At 46.3% G+C, this 20,361-nt stretch overlaps 1 protein-coding gene across 3 annotated transcripts in view; it reads left to right on the forward strand.

The window, feature by feature from the left end:
• The first annotated feature begins 949 nt into the window (after positions 1 to 949).
• Positions 950 to 20,361, forward strand: part of heph (polypyrimidine tract-binding protein 1 heph) — a 627,135-nt gene continuing 607,723 nt past the window's right edge. For all 3 annotated transcript variants that reach the window (XM_071586665.1, XM_071586669.1, XM_071586666.1), the window contains exon 1: positions 950 to 1,043. In XM_071586665.1, coding sequence (XP_071442766.1) covers positions 969 to 1,043 — 75 coding nt within the window. In that variant the 5' untranslated portion in view covers positions 950 to 968. The remainder of the gene's footprint in view (positions 1,044 to 20,361) is intronic.

Below are 20,361 nucleotides of genomic sequence, written 5' to 3' on the forward strand. Positions count from 1 at the left end.
AGTCTTAGTTTTGGGAATTCGTTTCTAGCCTTAGATCTTTTTCTTTTATCCCGGAAATACGCCTGTAATTTTGACAGCAATGGTGAAGTCGAGATACATCTTTTTTGTGTGTTTGAGAGTTCATTCCACCTTAGACTTCATACCGTCTGGGGCTGGCGGTGAAATCAGGCGCAAACAATCGGGGATCGTGATGCGTTTACCTGATGCCTCATCCGGTGTCATTTCCTTACCGCCCCGGCCGGATTGGTATTCCCTATTTGGTTGCGTCCCTTCTCGATTTGTATTCCTTGCCCTCCCATCGCTCTCGTCTGTTAATTTTCTTTATTGTTTGCTCGCGTCCGGTCCCTGGCTACGAACGAGGCTCGGGTGCCTTTGTCTATCGTCATCGCTGTGTGGCCAACAGACATTTAAGGGCGCCGAGGGCAAACGACCACGCTCTTTGGAAGATCCTAATTATCCTAAGCCAGGCACACTGGAATGCATTTAATACGACATTCCTAGGACGGAATATAAGCCTCATCTAGGCTAGTACCTTTTTACGTGTAGTTTTTACTGTGAACTGTAGACGCGGAGAACTATGAGAAGCGAAAAATATTTTTTGTTAAAAAATTTTATTCCAACAGTCTTTCAAATAGCACGGAATGGCATCTTGGCCTCGTTTTCTAAAACCGTTCCTCGACCAGTTCGTGGGTATTATTTTTTCCTGCGTACCTGCGGTATTTGCAGCCTACCCAAAGATTACCATTCTGTTCAGCGGGGTCCATTAACCGAGATTTGATTCGCGGTATGTGTGTGTGGCCAATCTAATGACAACCCCAAATGTATGACGTAAATGTCAGTTGTTTAATTACGAGTGAAGTATTTGGAGCATGTAATGAAAGTTGTTTGTTCCATGGATGATGTAAATAAATGTTTAAATGTATTTTTTTTTAATCCTTCTACAGGTGAGTGGCCCTAAAGCGTCCCAAATGATGTTGAGATCTGCGTCTGCCGGTCGACCGCTACAGCTGTCTGACCCATTGTCATCTCCTGCAGGCCTCAAGGTAAGACCTCGTCTCTCAAAGTCTCACAATTCCCACGTTTTCCAGGAGTTGTTCGTACGGTTATAGTTCATTTCCTCGTCAGCCGGAAGGGCTGCTTGAATTGTTGTTTCAGGATTTGGTAAAGAATTCGTGTTCTCGTCCATGTTTAGCGTTTCTCATATTCCAGGCCGATGTCATGGAAAATAGCCGTACTCATTTTTCTTACTTGCGGAGCTTCATAGTAATTGTATTGTTCATTATCAGGTCAGCCGAGAACGATGAAAATATCTCATAACCTTCGATTTCTCGGTAACCCAAGTTCCCGATTGCTAAGTAAGCTTTTCTAGTCTTCTTTTCCATCTCGTTTTGACATCCGATTTGAATCTCACGTCCAATTCGACATGGTACTTGAATATAGGGCTATGTTATTTTATTATGTACATGTATATGCCAGACACTTTTTTACTCTCAACTATTCAATCCGTTGTATTTTGAACAGTGCAAGTAATCCAACTTGGTGCGTGCGTATTTCGTGACTGCAATGCTGCGTTTCTCGAGCTTCATTTCTTCGTTCTGATTCCATTGAACGTCTTTATCCATGATATTTTCGTAGTTCTGTCGCAGACATGAAAGCGTGGATGGGTAGGATAAATGTTTACTGCTTAATTGCAGAAAAGTGAAACTAGGGGCGTGGTATGCGGGCCTCGCCGTGCTTATATGGTTGGCGTCAGGGTTATTATTTTAGAGCGCTCTTAAGGCATGTTCCTTTTTTCATTTAGCTTCCCATTTCCAATTCCCAGGTTCCACTTCTCCTGAATATCGTTCTTAGATCAACTGCCTTAAATCAATCCGAAACTGAACGCAAAAACTAAGGTCATTTGCGTCTAAGGGAACTAAAAAAGGAAGATCTTGTGCGTCAGGTCATTAAATAGTTCTGCCTCAGGGAATGTTTAATAGAAAGGAAATGTACATATATTCCATGTGGTCCATTGAGCCTAGGAAAAACGTCTCTTCCTTCTTTGGGGAACGTCTAATTCGATGGCCAATCTGGCGATCCCTATATACATCTTACTCTAAAATCCGCCGAGCGTATGTTTATGAAAGTGTGTGCTATTTCGCCGGCCATTGAGTAGTTGGTGATTATTAGGACGGGGTACCTACTGATGTGTGATGTGATCTTTGCAAGATTTCTCCGTAAAGTTTTATCCATCGTGTTTTCTCCTGGTTCTCTGAGGCTCCCAACCAATACCATGCAACAATAATGAGACTCAAATGTCTTCGTTCGCCGCCGTTTTACATGAAAATGAAAGCTTTTCCTTTTATCAAATTTTAATTCCCTAACTTGGTCCTTTCCACAGGGTCTCAATTGATAGAAACCCGTTCAAAATGATCAGCGAGCGCGAGATGCCATCTCTTCTCCTTCATTTGGATAATTCTCCCGATTCGTTTTGTTCAACCCGAGTCCCTTTAATGTTGCCTCTCAGATGTTCCTGCCGGGCTTTCGCCATGATAGGTTGCGATTTCAGAGTGGCTCTCTCACTCGGACCGCTCTCATTCTCGCTTCTCCCCGAGCTCCAAGGTAGTGACTAGCGGTGGGGGTGGAGAGAGATTGGAAGCCCCTTAGGTGTAATGCTCTCGCGGCGTGATTCCTGCGTCTCGGCCGGGCAATTAAGCAGCCAATTACGGGGACCACTTAAAAATAGAGGGTCCGATTCGGTAGTGGCCGGATCCAGGCGAATCGGTGGCTTGCCGCCGACTCGTCCTCTTCGGTGGCTGATTTTTTTCTTCCTCCACCGTCTGGGGGGAAGGGAAACAGGAGAAGCGATGACCACACTCGATCACATGCAGACGCACACATTCGAATGAGTCACGTGACCGCGCCAGCCTACTCGGTTCCCTGCCCTCGCCCTTCCCACCGTTTCTTCCATCCTCTCCATCCCCTCACACTCTGCCCCTCTCCCTTCCTCCCCACACACTACTTAAGCCTTCCCCCTTTATCAGCGTGTAAGTTGTCGTTGACCCACGATAATAATAATTGGTCCCTGCACTACGGTTAATAGTATGATATTGTTTTTTTTAACATGTTTAAATAGTCAGAATATTGTTGATAAGTGTGTAAGTTGAATTACAGCGCTACACATATGACAGTATAGAGGTAAAAACTGTAATTAAAGATATTAGCGCATTAAAGAGTAAAATTTCTTCTTTGAGATATTCTACTGGAAACCCTGGAAAATGGTTCAGGGACCATTTCAAACAAAATTTGTGTTGCAAATTTTAGTAAGTTGGGATTTTTTTGCGAAGGTTTTCTCTGAAAACTCTCGTCGGCTAAGTATTTCTCCTTCGCCATAAAAAAGCTATTCCTCAAACCACTTACGCATACTAAATATGTGAACAATAAGGGTGCCCTCTGCATCGCCCCCATCCATCTTCATACAATTCCTGCGCCCCCTAGTTTCACCACTGTCTATATGTTTTCCTTCTCCGCCTATCCCCCTCATGGATCTCCCGCTCTCTCCACCGTCGTTTCTCCCCCCTACCCTTCCCTTCATTCCATAGCCCCGTCCTTCCCCTTGACCGGGCTTTCAGCCGGCCGGCGTTTGTACGTGTGTGTGTGGGCTGGAGGGAAGGGGGGGTAGGAGGATGATGATGGTAGTGGAAGGAGAGGCCTTTCCTCTTCCCTCGACTCGCGGAAGCGGTGTCCCATTGACGTGCTCCGCTGGTGGAGAATGAGCAATTGTGTCATTGCCCCTTTCGCAGGCCGGTGGGAATGGCTCGCATAAGGACGGACGGGAGTCGAGGGGTTGTCGGAGGGGCGGCCGTGCCGGGGAAGTGGCGGAAATATGCGTTCCTCCTCCCTCAACACCTTCTTTCGATTATCGCCTCCTACCGCTCCTAGGTTTCCAGGTGAAATTACCTGGCCGCCGATTTCGTATTCCTTGGATGGAACATTCCGGCGCTTCAGGACGCACATGGAAATAGAAGGCGAGATTTTTTTTTCATTTATAGTTCTCTATTACAAGTTGGCAGCTGATGCGTTGAATGCGCGCTCGTTTAAAAGTCCCGGGTCGCAAATTGTGTTTTAGGCTCAAGAAAAATGTATGAATTAGTCATTGTATTATTTTCCCAATGTGTAAATACCTATTATCCGTCAGAGTCGGGGTTTATTTGAGTGCTTTTGATATCGCGGTATCGATGTCACTTGAGCTTTTAAGATTCTCTCTATTCCGTGGGAACATCTCTTGTTCACAGCAAGCTAAACGAGTGGTCCCCGGTCCGCTCTCGGTTGGAGTTGATAAATATGTCTTTGAGATTTTAGGATGCAAATATTTAAATCGTTTTACTAATCCGATCAGCTGGAGTAGATTAGGCGGGTTGGGGTTGGTAGTTATCTCCAGGGAAGTAAAATCTGGACCTTGACCTGATCATTGTGATAGCTTCTGATTTACGCGCTGAGATCACGTGATTTACGTGGTGAACTTGATAATTTAACTTCTCAGCATCTTCAGCATCAGATGGAAATATTTTTATTCGCCCCCTCTTCACGATTTTTCCCCAATTGATGCTCCCGTTGTCCTTAGCATTTGAATTATTCATCGTAATGATGGGCATTGTGTTATGTTTGGCACGATTTCCCCCTCCAAATTCTGTTTTTACCTTTTTCCACCCAACCCTTCTCATGAAATCGCCAATGGCGTTTCTTTCCACCTCGTGCAGTATTTTCCCAAAGTTTTGGCTCCACGTGGTATTCATTATTAATTCGACACCTAAGCATTGAATAGGTATCTGTATTTCAAAAAGAAGAGACGGAAATGAAATAATGCCAACTATATCCATGCTGAATACCATGTTCTTTGGAAATATTCATGCGTTCTCTCAAGCTGCCAAGTTGAACACGATTCTTCCGGCTTTCAAGCAGATCCTTTGAAATCCTTCCAATCCTTGGAAATCCTTTTAAACGAAACCCTTTGAAATCTCTTTCATACCTTTTTTTCGTTCTCTTTCGTTTTTACTCGAGCATTGATGCCATTGTTTTTGTTGAAGGGAATTAAGAGCTGAGCTGCCACAGTTCACTCGCTTCCCGGTTGTTGGTATCTTTAAGTGGCTTTATTTCCTCGTTTTTTTTGCCAACATGGGTAACTCGCGTAGATTTTGCTGTGAAGTGGGTTGGCAGTGAGCGTTTAGTTGGGTTCCTTACATCGTGAACGGTCTCCGATTCAGCAGCTGTTATATTTGTGTTGAATGTGAGTCACTTCTTTCCTGGGTAACAGTATTTTACATATTCACTGCGCTCCAACCTGGTCGTATTTCGTCTCCGGTCAATAGATTGAAGAATCCCTTTTTTTCAGTCAAATTCATCATACGCGACATGCCCTCGATGCCTTTCGCTTCTCCCGCCCTCGCGCGTAGCATTCAGTCGCCCAGTCTCCACCCACTCGGCTCCCATCTCCTTCATTTCGCCACACCGGAGTCCTTTGAAGTGATGATGCACTCTAATGCATTCCGTCTCCCCCCCCTTCCTTCCTTCCCTCCGAACCCTCACCCATCCCTTGGATGCTGTTTGTGCCGCGGGTGTTTCCTCTTCTCTCCATTTCTCCGCTTTTCACCTCTCCGAATCTTCTCACATTTTTCCTTCCATTCATTCGTCTCAACTCTTCTCTTACTTGCCCTATGTGATAACAATAATGCAACCGAACGGGTGGGAAATACAATCGCCAGTTACCGTAAAACCAACTTGCCGCAACATTTGCTGACGGCTTGCTGAGCAGGATTCGGGTGTACTAGATTTGTAATGTCCGGGGCCCAGTTCTTTGATTCTTCACGTGTGGATGGATGATGCCTTCATCCCTCCCCGAAGCAGCTGTCGTGCACCATATGGGCGTACATCGGGATAAGTTCTTAATCTCACGACCTACGTACATTCTCATCAACTGTCATGGCCCAAACCCTTCTTCCTCCCCTATCTTGCCAGTTAAAATTGCTCTGGCTTCCTACACCTCTCCTTCAAAAGCATCAGACTTGACGGGCTGCAGAGAATGCTCCAAAGCAATCACTGAAGTAACAAAGTGGAGCGAGAGGTCACCGGAAACTAATCCTGTATGACCTTGGAAAACAGCGGGATTAAATGGATAGTGCCGATTCAAGGGTCTTAACTTGAGTACTCCATGACGGGAGAATCGTGGGATAATCAGCTATTCCCCAAAGCTAATTATAGCCAAATTCTGCGCGAATAGGAAACGCCGTTGGTCTCTCCTCCCGCGTAGTGCAAATTTGATTGTACTGTGGCAAGGCGTAAAGTAGTGTATTTCGGGCGTCCCATTCGGTAATATGTTGCCAACACCAAGTTTAATTCAGAATTTTCGTAGGAATCGTGTTTTTGAACATTTTTTTCATGGAATGGCCGTGCGCGTATGATCAATAAGTGTATTGAAGGGAAATGATAAACAACTGGCAGTTTACATGAACAAGCTTTGTTGTACTTAAACTTAATATGCCTAACGTCTGCAGAAGGAGCACTTCCTTTCAGTCTGTCTATTGAGTCATCCTCTGAAAACATTCTCGAGACTAGTACTCGGGATCGGAATTCATTCAAAAATACTAATGTAGTCGTCTCGGAAAATACGTACTGGATGCATTTTATATTCGAATTCATGTGCGTTAGTGTGGCTTAGTTCATCCAGAATTTCTTGACCACGATTGAAGTTGATTACTGGTTGTTGATTGAAGGTCAACTACGGATAGCCATTCTCATATACTTTTGGCACAAATTCGAAAACAACCAAAGTTTTGGTCTTTCACATGGAATTGTACTATACCAACAAGGACAATCACAAACGACCAATCGTAGCTGTAGGAAAGCCCAGCCAGGCTCGAATTAAAGCCGCGACCGCTGGTTAACAGGCAAAGACGTTACTTCGCCGTCACCAGACCTATCGTTATACCATCTTGTACTAAGTTCTGATATGTTTTTATTATAACTAGGGGACTGTGCTGGGACACTAATGTACTCCGTCGTTAGTCAACTCGCTCGTTGGATTCGGACGTGACCCATTTGCACCCTATGCAACAGTAGGGATGTGAACTCTTTCCCGGTTAGTTCGTGGGTGGTGATGCGACTTCCCTTTTGTCCAAAAAGGGTGTGGCGAATGCTGAAAAAATGGTGACCATACCCTGAATTTCCGTTTCTCTTATTAACCCGTCTCGAAGATCCCTCGCCCGGCGTGGGACTCAGGCCCCCCGACCTTTACTGGCGGTCCAGGTCGATTATTGGGGGCGTGTCGGATCTCCCAGCCCCGTAATTACTTACTCCTCTTCGATCTCCGAGGTTTACATCTGCGCCGCAGCGCTGGGTGCCCCCACCCCTCGCGGAAGAGCCCCCTTCCCCCATCGCGTCGACAGGTGCGCTCAGCGATCCGGCGGTGCCCGTCCCCCCTTCTTCGCGGGTGCTCCCTCGCGACCCCATTGGGGAAGGGGGGGTCGAGAGGGGTGCCAATGCACCGGGCTGAGGGGAAGGGATGCGTCGAGTCCCGGGCGAGGGGTGGTTGCGGTGGGCGACGGCAGAATTGAGTCCATTGGTTCGCGGCCGAGGGGTTGAAAAAGAATTATTCACGGGGTAGGGGATTGGATTCCGAGAAGGTGAGAATGCTCAGGGTTCTTCTGGAGTCCTTACCATCCCACTTATGTGAGCTTGGCCGGATGTAGTGTTCGTTAAGAAAATTTCAACCGCCGGTTAACTCTTGTTTTTCAATAGACTGATACTAAGCATTTTATCCCCGTCAATGTTAGCATATCGAGTCTAGAAACTGGAAGATCATGTCAGAAATCCCAGCTACTCGGACGACCATTTGTAGGCTTAGAATTTTCCTTTCCATGTTATGCAGTATTTTTTGCTGAATATTTTCTTTTGTCGCCGTTTTCCCTTGATATTATATAAGAACCCTGGGAATTCATTCATGTGTAGCTCGTGGTAATTCCCGTGTGTTTCTATGCCTTCGATTTTATAAATCTTTCCACAAAGCTACCTTTAGTCTGATGTATTCCTGGCTCCTTAATTCTGTTAGAACGCTCCGATGAATTATGAACGAGAAATGGTAATTGATGAAGTTCCAGAATTGAAAGTTTTACGTATGTTTACTCATAATCACAATAAAGTTCCCATAATTCGAGCTGGTTTCTTCCCTTCATCTTCATTCTGTATTGAAGCAATGCATTACGGGGTGAATTGACTTCTCTGATCCGAGGAAATATACTTAACGTTTGCTCGTGTTTCGATTAAACTTCAGTATCATACTCGAATAAACGGATACGTTGCAGTACATTTGCTTTGCATTCGTAATTTATCTAAGAGTAAACTTACGAGCCTGGACATGATTATACCATTCTGCTGAACTCCGCAGCCATTTTTTTCCACAACGCTCTCAGCCGTGCGCAAGTTTTTTTCGGAAGTATAATTGAAACGCCTGAATTCGATTTCTTTCTATTTCATTGCTGGGTTCGAAAACATAAATAGCGAGAGTAATCTTCAGATTGCGGAAGCGGAAATTGTGCGAAATGAATTCTTTTTCGAATTCAAAGTTCGTTCTTCATCAGCGGCCCTCACCTGATTTCGGGGTGGACGCCTGATCGACGACTTTTTTTCTGTTATTACAGTGTGCTTGGTTGAGGAGGGCTTCGTGAATTCACGGTGACTGATCCTTCCCCGAGTTCTTTTCCGGACACTTTTCTTTCCAATTTAGATATGAAGAGACATATCAGTAAGGAGTGTCACAGTAAAGCCCGTCACAGTCGAAGGCGTCGTCTAGATGCCCCTCATGATGTTTTCGGCATGAGCGAGTTTTCCGTATCATCTGGGTGTTAAGAAGGAACCCAGACGGTCCCTGATGGACCCTGCCATAACCTAAGGAAGAGCGGCATAACACTATCTAATTAAACGAATCGTTTCTCCCACCAAGCTGGCGTAATAGTGTATTAGATGGAGGAACTATTAATTTTGTAATAAACGCTGGGCGGAAGAACATTCTTTAATTTGACACCGACGCGTGTGACCGCACTCTCAATTAAACGATATTCCTGTCAAAACTAAGATTCGCAGAGAAGTATTAAGTAATATCAAGGAATCGGAGGAAAGTACCTCGATTTCTGTTTCAATATTAAACAAGGCCATACCAGGCTTGTGTAAATGTATGCCTTTCAGGGATTTAAATAAAGGTTATTCGTCAATGAAACCCTACTACTCAGAATTCTTTTCTTGACGGGTCTCTCTGGCTCCCTCTTCTTGAGGTACTAAACTGAGAATGACGTAGCTAGTGTTCAATTTTAGTGCACATACATTATTGATAGGATTCCGGGTTATTGCATTTGAAAGACCTCGCGCTTTGACACGTTTCACGAGGCTCACTCGAATCGTTGTTTACGCCGCTCAAATGAGGGATTAAATGGGCAAAATATGCCAGTTATTGGAATCAATCGCACCTTATTTTATAAATGGAGTGGTTTGCTCACGTTGAATTTCACCCCTATGCACATCCATGCCTCATTCACTTCAAGGCTATCTTTTACCCTTGAAAATTATCTGGAAGTAGGATGAATTGGCTAATCTCCCGTGGATTCGTGTTGATTATAAGAGTTCTAAATGATGATGTTTGCTTATTTTTCATTCTCTGTGTGTCGCTCATCGATATATTATTCTCGTGACACTAATGTGTTTTCCCTAGCATTATCAAGAGCATAGAGTGAATACTTGTAATTTTTATCACGACAATACTTACAGCAGAATCTGTTGTTTAATCGGATAAAATATCTCTTGTAACTCTGAGGACGATCAGGAAATCTAACAAACGATTCATAAGCATTATTCTTTTAATGCAGCTCAAAAGAAACATATCGCGCAGTTGTTTGACTTTTCAAATTGTGGTTATTTGAAGTGAATTATTTGATAGTGGCATATTTGTATACTTCTTTCTATATTTGAATAAAGTATATGACGCCAGGATATCCACCGGCCGGCTAGCAATTGTATTCACGATCTGGCGCTATGATTCGCTTTTTTATGTAACTGCTCTACCGTTTCTACATAAAATACTGGCCATAGGTTTTTTTTACCCACACACAAAATGCTGTTGGATGATGCTGTATATTTATGAGTAGGTATCATCCTTAACGTTTTAATTTTATCTCCCAGTCATTTCCATCGGCAGTTTTGAGCTGCTTCACGTGCTGCATTAGTAATTTGCCGAGGAGCTTTAAACTAAAATGTTTGCATGATGTCAATTATTTTTGCTCTTGCATAGAAAAGTAATCTTTGATTACGTATAAAAATGGAATCACACGAGCAATTGCCCTTATGCTTTTCTTGATTTTCTAGTTGTGGAATACGATGAGTGGTTGGCATCAGTTCCATGAATAGTACGTATACGACTACAATTTCGTCCATTTCCTTAAGGGGCCCTAATCTGGCCTAGTTGTGAGTTGCCTCCTCAAGCACCCCTAACGTCTACCCAGTGCTCCCAACATGCCTGGGTATGCTACTCCTCCGGTGTGAGTCAGCCTAGGTTAGCGATCCCCATTTCCCTTCAATACGGCTCTCCTGGGAGTTGCCGGTCTCCCGTTTTTATTCCCCGATTTGCAAGAAGTGCTCGTTCCAGATAGAGGGAGAGAGACGAGAGGGTGGGGGGGGGGGTGGAAGAAGGTGGGGATTGGGGTTGGGAGGGACGAAGCAGGGTGAAATGCATGCCAGGATTTGAGGTCGCACGGGCTGTTGGGAGAACTCGAAGGCTCAAGAGTTTCGAAAAGTGTCGGGGCGTGCAGCGGTGTGGCGGGCCGCCGTTTGCGCGTCCCTTCCCCTCGTCCTCCTTGCGCGCCTAAATAGGACGTTTACTTGGCCCACTCCGACCTAATTGATGAATGCCGATCGATCAATGAGCAGTCTCCCGATTAGGATTCCAAGATTCTTTAAGAATGCTTTCATGCCAGCGGTGCTTTATTGAAATGCGCCTCGACAGCGTGCGAGTATGTGGGGAGCCTTCATTTTTGTTCTGCCTTGCATTGCATTGCATTGCAAAGGACGCTAGGAGCGCGTGTTGTTGGGGAACCAACCATTAGAGTAATTGGTGATTTTAAAAAATGGGTATTATTTTTGCGAAGTTTTAATTGTTTACTTTCCACTGCTGTTATGGCAGATCTGGGAGAAGGATTAAGATTGCGTGTACCCGTTTGTCCTGCAGTCGTTTCCCCTTCATTGTGGTGTTGCCTGTCGATTACAGGGCTCAGTTATAGAAGTCGGGATTCAGATAGGACACGTGACTCGGTTACTCTTGGCGTTAAACCTGAATAATATGTATTCTTATATAATAGCTTGTGAGTCGTGCATGTAATCTTAGTTCTTCCAGTGGCTCTAGGCACCTGCTATATGTTCGAGTCTTTCCGGTCGTTAGTTGTGATATTTCATGAGCCGAACAACTTTATTCTCTATTCTGTGAAATTCGGCAATTAGGATCTTCTACGGTGGGTCCAAAATACACGTCGCGTATTCGTGTTGAGTCTTAATTGACGTGGATTAACCTACCCTATTATTCTCTTATTCGAATACTCTCCGCTATTAATTCACGAAACAGCGTGATTGCAATGTGGCTTCGCAGGTGTTTCTGGCTGGTATTTCAAGTATCTTGCTGGATTTCATCGCGTTGGCTCTGAGAATGCTCGAACGGGTGCGGCATGCATTAAATTATTTCCTGGAAGTCCTTCAGTAGTTTTAAGCCATGTTTCCCCTGATTAATACCGTGTAGTCTTAGTTATACTCTGTTTTGAGGTAATATTTAACAACGGGATCGAGAGAAGCGATGGATTTCTGGATATGAAAAAAAAACCTGAAAGTGTTCGGATAATGAATGTTAAAAGTCTGCCAGCTTATCTAAGTTATTCATTGCTTTCATAGCCATTCCCAATTCCAGCTGCTATATCTGTATTTTATACTTCACCGTTGGAGGCCTTACCGACTTGGATTTGTACGGCCCATTATATTCCGGGTGAAGAAGGCTCGTTTGTTTGTAGCCATAAAATGAGGATGTAAGTTTTGGTGCTCGAGCCTTTAGTTATTGTCTTTGACGGGGTTCAGGACAATCAGTGTAACTGACTAATATTTCTAACGGCGTCCCTCAAGTGGAGTTAACGCCTTCGTTGCATTAAATTAGGACTGCCGCTCCATTCATTCCTCTTTCGAGTAAGCGCTCCAGGAATTCTGCGAAGGCTCTCATATACGTTTATTACTCCGCAAGTGAACTCAATGAAATATTCCAACTAGCTCGAGTGTGTCATGGCTCACGGCTTCCGGGGTAGTGGGCGGAGGGGACGCTTCACCAGCCGCCCAAAAGACGTGCTAATTGCGGCGCGCTGTGCGAATGCACCCGGCGGGTAGGAGGTCGCCGTCCTTGTTGTACCCCACCCACCCGTGCACTGATTAAACGCTTTTTCTTTTTTTATGAAGGAGCGCATGAATGCGACTAAAATTGCTCCGCTGGTCCACACTCCCCGCTCCCTCCCGCAGCCTTCCTATCTCTCTCTTTCTGGCTCGAAACACAGTGCAGCGTTCGTTCATACGGGAGTACCGTACAGTAGGGCCCCACCGTTTTTCTTTAACCCCGAGGAAGAGGAGCGGCGTCTCTCTCCCTCTCTCTCTCTCTTCCGGGTTGAATAATGGCCGTGGCCGGCGGCCGCGGACTGTCGGGGTTCCGTGCGTGCTACTCGGGCGCGGAATTCCTTCCCCGGTCGGCCCCGGCTCCCGCGGTCCGCCTTCTGTCCACCCCCTCTCTACATCGCCGTAACCACCGCCGCACTCGTGTGCACCGATGCTTCGCCCTTCTCGCCCCGCATCAAAATGTCCGTCATCCTTAATTAGTCGCGGATCCGCCGTCGCCCCACCCCCTTTCCCTCCCTCTGAAGCCCCCTCTCCGCTCCCCCGAAAAGCCATCATCCACGAGATGCTCCGTCGAGTTTCTTTTATTTTCCTCTCTGCATTCGCTGCAGCCGAACGTGCGCGTGCAATACATTTTAGTGCACATCGCTCCCGTCATTTCGCGGGTTTTATGCGCGTGGGGGTCATTCATCATCCCGTTATTCCTCCTATGCTTCCCACCCTGGCCGCTCGATCCTCCCCGCCCGCTCGTCATTCTCAACCCCCGATCTCTTTTCTCCCTCGGTTCCTCCCTCCCCAAATATTCGAACAAGCCGGGAAAAATATGGAAGGATTTAAAAAATTTTTTTGCCTGCGCGCACCCCGATACACTTATGACTTACTTGTTGGTCGTTTTCGAGGTTTTCATCCCTCGTGATTCATTTACCCTCGACTCCCTTAGCTGTACGTGCAGGGTTCATTCTATTGCCGTTTTAATTTTCTCGCCTCCGTGGCCGTCTAATTATCGCGCACCTTTTTAAAATAATCGTCCTCGTTTTGCGATTTTTTTTCAATTGGCCCCTAAAGTGCACGGTAGGAAATTTTGATTGGTATTAATATTCAATGGGGATCCGCTTCTCTCACAAGAAAGCTTTCGAGATCTGCCTCGAAGTCTCCCACTATTCTCCGCGGGGAGTGGGAATAGGAGGTTTTCTTATCGAGCAGTGTGTGAGTATATCAAAGTAGCGCGTGATTCGCTTCCTTTCCTTACTTGACGCCTTCATTTATTTACGCGCACATATTCAGCCGCGGTGGCTCCGGGATCGCCGTCCCCTCGTGCTTCCTCCCCCGCCGCGATCACTCTCTCCGCCACCCCTTCGACGTCCCTCTCCTATGTTTCGTTCGTGTTTTCGATCTTGAAATTGGTTATAATCGATGAAGGGATTCTCCTAGGCAGCGTGTTGGTTTCCATTAATCTTTTCCATGCGATCCCATTTCTTTACCCAACCTTTGGAATATAGTATAGCTAATATTGGATTCCCAGTTGATTTAAGAATTGTTTGGAAAGATATGTGAAGCATTGGGGATTTAGTCAAAGTATTATTTAAGTTAAAATAGCAGACAATAACGAATTATTGGAACAGCGTGTGATAATGGAGCGTTTGAATTCGAACCAAATCTAAAAAAAACGTTCGATAGTTTTGATTAATTGAACATTATATTAATATTAAATATTTAATACCGTTTTTGGTTGTTGCACTTTCTCTATTATCTGCTTAGTTGCTTAATTATGAATTGCGATCTCATTAATTTTTTCTATTGTGAAAATGGCTTTAATATGTATTATGTCGGGTCGCGGTATTCCAGGGGATAGAGCGTTGGACTACAGACCGGAGTGTCCCGGGTTTGATTCCCGGGCAAGTCTCTGGGCGCCTGCAGCTCCACCCAAGCTATGTGAATTTTCGGGTACCAGATCTTCCTGGGAAACCATAACCGGTGCAGGGAAAGGAACTGGCCCCCCTACCTTGATGCGTGAATTTCCGACGCCGTTGGGCTTAGTACTGGGTGAACTCTACCACCACCTAACAAACCGACCTTCGGGTTGATTACTGTGTTTATGGTTCTATATATTATGTCATCTATTAGTTTCATCTTTAAGTAATTTTCTCAGCTTCAATGATTTATTTTGTAACATCCTGTAGGGAAAGTAGTTGATCTGTTAAGCTCATCTACAATTGTGTGTGTGTTTATCCGCGTTTTAAGTTGGAATCGTCATGAACAATCCTTCCAACGAAGTTTCCATGCGGGCAAAAATCTGTTGAGCGTTTCAAAATCATGAGTAATGAAGTTAATATTTTAGCGTACTCCCCAAATTGCCAGCTTCGTTAGTTCAACTCGAACCGGATTTATTCCAAACAAATAATCTTTGACGATGTTCTATGTCAGGAGTATAATAAAAGTATCATGTTGCTATGGTTATTATTATATTTCTATTAAGTATTATAATTTTTGTAATTCGAGGCGTTGGACATATGTACAGCTCATTTTGAGCATATTCTGCTTGGGTTTACCCCTAATAATCGGATTTGAAATGCTCACTCAGTTTCTTACTATTTATAGTATTTATTTAAATTTTCGTTGGCCGTGCATGAGCTCTTTCCCATTCTTCAATTGCTTAGCCATATCGTTACGGATGGGCAAACAAAAATGATTCTGTGCGCGTCGAAGCGGACGGGAGGTGTTGGCTTTATGGCTGCAGTAAGTTAACTCTCGAGTGTGCTAAATCTGGCCCCCCGCATCGAATCCATTCTCGTTCGCTCTCCCGAAACCCCCCTCCCACCCTCTCCGGCGTCCCTCATATCGATCTGGGTTCGAGCCCAGTACCTCTCCAGAGTGCTGTTAATTGTGGTGGTATCTTCGGTAGGGGGGAGGGATCTGCGGTGAGGAGTTTTTCCCGGGCTCGCATTAACCACTTCGGACCGCAGTCTCCGTCATCATTGTGGGAAATCCCTACCATCCCAGGGCCTCAGGAGAAGACTGGCGGGCTTTTCTCGTCCTCTCCCCAATTTATTCATCCACGTCCGACTCTTTTTGTTCACGGAAGGTGCCTCTCTCCCCCCCCCCCCCCTCACTCCTCCTCTGCCGACTTCGCCCCCGTTGGGTGTCACCCGCCCGAGACGGGCGGACAGGAGCCAGTCGGCCTGAAACGCGGGCCCGATTGTGATGATGGCGACGATTCATTTTGCTCCAGTTCACCCCCTCCCCCGTCCCCATCCACACCCTCTTCCTTTTATTTATTAATAGCACTTCGTTCCTGACCCCCTTCTCTTCTCCAGCGGTGCGATAATTGCGCCGAGGTGCTCTCTGGTCGAAAGGTCGAAATAGGGAGTACTCGGCGGCGTATTTCCCCTCGCCGAGGGCTTCATTGTGCTGTAAACGGATGTGCACTTTCGGTTTGAATATTTCGCGCGGCACTATGGTGGGTCGTTAGATGTTTTTTGTTCGATACTTATGATTGTTGCTGCTCGTGTCCAAAAGTGTTGCTATGTTAATAAGTTGTGGTCGTTGGTTTTATCATTCGCCGGTTTCTGTCTATGGATATCGTAGGTTAATGGAATGGGATAAGTGCGGTGGCTTTCGGTCGTAATTTATTTGCTGCACACAAAGGTCATCTTAACCCTGACACGCGACACTGATAGCAGATGGTCATTGGTGGTGTGCGATCGGGGCCGGGCGGCGCCTTACGGAGCCCGTCGCGTCCATCTCCCATAAATGTTCAAAGGCAGTCCCATTTTCTCAGATTATTTAAATCGCCAACATTTTATAGCCTGGCATTTATTACTCATTTGAATGTTGCACAGTATCTTTTAACCCACTCTTATTATTTTTTTGTAACTTTTTATTCAAACAGGATTAAAAACGTGAATAAAATCCGAAACGCATTTTCATTTTCCTTAAAAAGATTGCGTCGGTAGGTGAATGGAAAGAATAAGCATTGAATGAGCTAAACTTTCCGCATTTCAACGAGTAACTTATTTCACACGTCATCAGTTGTGGTGGTCGTGCGTGGAGTGCCGTGCTCGCAGCGTGGATAGCCCTCGCAGCAGGTGACGAGGGCGGATGCACTCGTTCCTGTTGAGCACATGAAGCTCCCGGAGCGTGCATGGTGCCAAAGTCAACGATTGAGAGGGAATGCGGTACCAAGTGCGACACCAAGTCGTGAAATTTCACCGCAAGAGAGTTGGCCGTGCGGCATGGAATACTCACCTCTATTTTACCGTGTACCCATACGGGGTGCGGTCCCTATACGAAGCGCCGACTCGAAGTAGAAATCGGGCAAAGTTTGTGGATTTGAGGTGATGTGGGTTTTATCAGGTGAATGTCAGGGCTAATGCCGCCCTAAACATCTCCTTGGAGGGATCCAGGCTCCTCTCATGGTTATCTGGAATTTTTTGGAGGCAGGAGTCTGAAAAATAAGAATACTTCTCTCTATGGTTTCGTACGATTAATTAACGAGGTTTCTCAACAACTGAAACCCAGACGTAAACCCTCCATTTCGTGCTGCAATGAGTTAAATATGTTGTCGTTTTCTCGCCTTCTTAGTCATCAGGGGAGGTAACGGGCAGCTAAGGTCAATCGCGTGTTTTTAATCTCCCTGCATGAAGTGTCTCCTTCCATGGGTATCATTTTGTTAGATTAAACGACGATATCATGTTGCGGGGTGTTCTGCTAATTTCATTTGTCCTTAGCATTGCGTGGACGTTTAATTTTGCTCAGAACTGACGTTTACGTATTACCTTGCCGGCCTCCAAGAGGAAGTTCTTAGCAGGAGTGTTATGTCACCAACCAATACTGTAAAAAAAACCATGATTTTTATCTTTAAGCAAAATGATTTACGGTTTTTAGATTTGTTTTCAATTATTTCTCCTGTTGTTGCTCTGCGTAAGGATAAAGATTCCTTAAATCCGTGACTGTTCGGCGGTCATATTCCCTCGAATTTTCTTGGTCTTCCATACTTCAATAAGGTACTTATGTTGTTGCGGGGGTTAAGCTCAGATAATTAGTGTATATGTAATAGTTTATGTAGTGCATGTTATCTTCCTACTTCTGGTGGCTTCCAGCTTTGGATTTCCTGCAATAATAATGTAACTTTCTGTTCGCTCATAACAATTGTCTCACGAAATGTCTTCATAGTTCTCTCTTTCGATCGATTCAGATATTTGATCTTTCTGTGGAAGATGTTCGACGCGTATTGAAGGAGTCTAGCCGAAGTGGAGTAAAGCACCCACCTCTTCGAGAGACCCTTAAATATGATTAATGAAAGTGCAAACTCCTTTAAATAGGTACCTTGCTGCTCGCTTCAAAGATCTCTTTTCGCCTCCCTACAATGGTTCCGAATGTGTTTGACCACTGGGGTCGGGGGAGAGCATGGTGCTTCTACACTCTCTGGAACGTACTCTTTACGCAGTTCCGCTTCATAGTAAGCTTTTCTGTGATCCTGATAAAGTTTAATCCAGTTTTAAAAGGTAATTTAAACTTGTTTACTTTTAAGTGGATAATTCTTAGTCGTATTGGTTTTTTTAAGTACACAAACACGTCAAATCTTACGGTTTTCCTTAACTTCAGTCCTAGTTTAGTGAGAGATCATCTGGGGCCGGCAGCTGGTACTTCTGAAGGGTAGGCTTCGTCTTTCATCGCTTAAAGGAGAGGGAACAAACTCTTCCTTCTATGCTGTCGGCAGAGGAAAAAAGGCAATTATCTTTGAGGAAAGAATAAGGTTCCACTGTAGAGGAGAGCGACTCAATCACTTAATTCGTTTTTAATTTTTTTCGACCAGTGCTCAAACTTGAGCTGATAAAAAATTCTTAATTGGACGCTATCTTTTTCAAACTTATCGATGAACGTAGAAATTGATTTCAGTGGCGGCTTCCGTTAAGTACTGTGGAAGATATGCTCCCTTCAAATCAGTCGTCCTTGTCTTGGGAAAATCCTCCCATCTTACCCCGGGGGTAGTTGAAGCCGTCGCGTGGTATTTGTATTTGTGCGCGCAAAAGTTTCCGATAAACCATTATATATTTTTTCCTGCTTCACGGTATTCATCCCTCCCTTGCCCTCACCCATCCCCACCCCCTTATTGTCAACCACGCCCCTCCGAGTCCATCACTCCAACATCGTTCAAGTACCCAAGCGACTGGCTAGACGAGCCTGTTGGGTACTGTACGAATGAGTGCGTACCGCTGATCATGCCATCTCCCTCCACCTTCGGAACGTCCAGTGTTGGGTGGTTCCCATCCTCCGCCTCCTCGCCCCAACCCCCAGTCCATTCTTACTCCTCTTTTCAACCTCAGCACCGCTCCTACCACCCCCCCCCTAACCTCCTATGCGCCACCCATTCCTAAGACCCCCAGCCGCGTGTGTGCACCCATTTGCGAGAGTCCCCTCCCACCCCGTGCCGCCTCTTGTCACCCGCCGACTCCTTTCAGTTACCCCTGCTCGTCCACCCTCACTTCCACCGCCCCATCGCCACCCCTTGACCCTCTCCAACCCCTTCCCGCACTTCCATTTCTTTCGCTTTTTATATATTTCTCTCCCACTCTCGAAGAGTACACTCTCCCCTACTGCCTCCTCCTCCCGCCCTAACCTCCCCATGCGGCAGGGAAGAAAAAAAATGTTACCTACGGAGCAACCCCCTCCCATTCTAGCAGCTAACAGTTACTCATCACCCCCCTCCATCTTACCTTATAACCCCGAGTTGCTGCACCCCCATCCCAGTTCTCCCGCCCGCTACCCCACACTCTCCTCTCCATTTCCCTCTATCACTCCCGTTTCCCTTTCTCCGATCTCCCACCCGCCAACCCACCCCACCCTTCTCCTCCCCCTCAGAGAACCTACCTGTAATACCTTTTCCTCCCGCCCCCATCCCGGCCCATTCCCCCATGCCTTCCTTCCTCACTCACCTTGCAACAGCCCTTTCCCTCCCCTTTCCGCGGCCTCCGCGTCTGCGCCCCGCGGATCCCTTCGGGCCCCCTCGGCTGCTCTCGGCTATTTCCGCTGCGATCTCGCTATCTTCCTCCGCCTCTCTCTCTCTCTCTACGTCCTTTCATCGTCTCTCTTCCCCTTTAGCGTCCCGACTCCGTCCGCCCCTCTCCAATATTCCCCTTCCTCGGGCGCACCTCTCTCACTCCTCCCCCCTTCCGCTGTGGCCCTCTAGCCCCCTCGCTTCCCACCCCTCCCAAACTTCCAGCCTTATTCCACTCCCATTTTATCCCCCCTTCCGTCCTATGCTCGCCCCCACTCTCTCTCTCTGCCTCCCCTTTCCCACCGGCCTTCCCGGCCTCCCTCTCGCTCGACATTCTCGTCGTCAGTCAGTCCCGAGTCGAGGGCGGCGGAAGGTTAGTTTTGGGGTGGCCTCTTCGGCTCCGTTCTCTTCTTCCTACACTTCCGTTCGTTCTCCTCTCTTCTTCATCTCTTTCTCTCTCTGTACTGTGAGTCTCCTCTCGCCCTCTGTACGTCTTGTGTCCCGCGCGAGGGGGAAAAAAGGGAAGCACTCTCAAGGAAACCCTCATCGCCGCCGTCGTCATTACGTCAGAAACATATCTCTCACTCTCCCTTGCTCGCTGTACTCGCGTCAACGCAATACACCTCTGCCGCCGCTCTCAGCTTATTTTGGCATCACCTCCTCGTTCGGAGTAACGTAAGGAGAGGTGGGGAGTGTTGTGGTATTGTCGGAGAGACAAGAAGTGTGGATACAACCATCTTCGGGAGAACCAGGAGGAGTCTTCGAACCTCTCTTAACTCTCTTCACTCAAAAGTCTCCCAACGCCCCCGCACTTCGTCGGGTGATCCGTGTGAAGTTCACGTGCCGGGAGCGGGAGCCCGGAGAGGGAAAAGAGGTCGTGCGAAGGCGACGGGCGCGCGAAGGAGTAAAAGTAGTAAAGGGTGCAAGGGAAG

This window comes from Hetaerina americana, unplaced genomic scaffold (assembly GCF_022747635.1).
Source record: "Hetaerina americana unplaced genomic scaffold, ioHetAmer1.1.p SCAF_24, whole genome shotgun sequence".
In the NCBI taxonomy this organism is placed as follows: domain Eukaryota; kingdom Metazoa; phylum Arthropoda; class Insecta; order Odonata; family Calopterygidae; genus Hetaerina; species Hetaerina americana.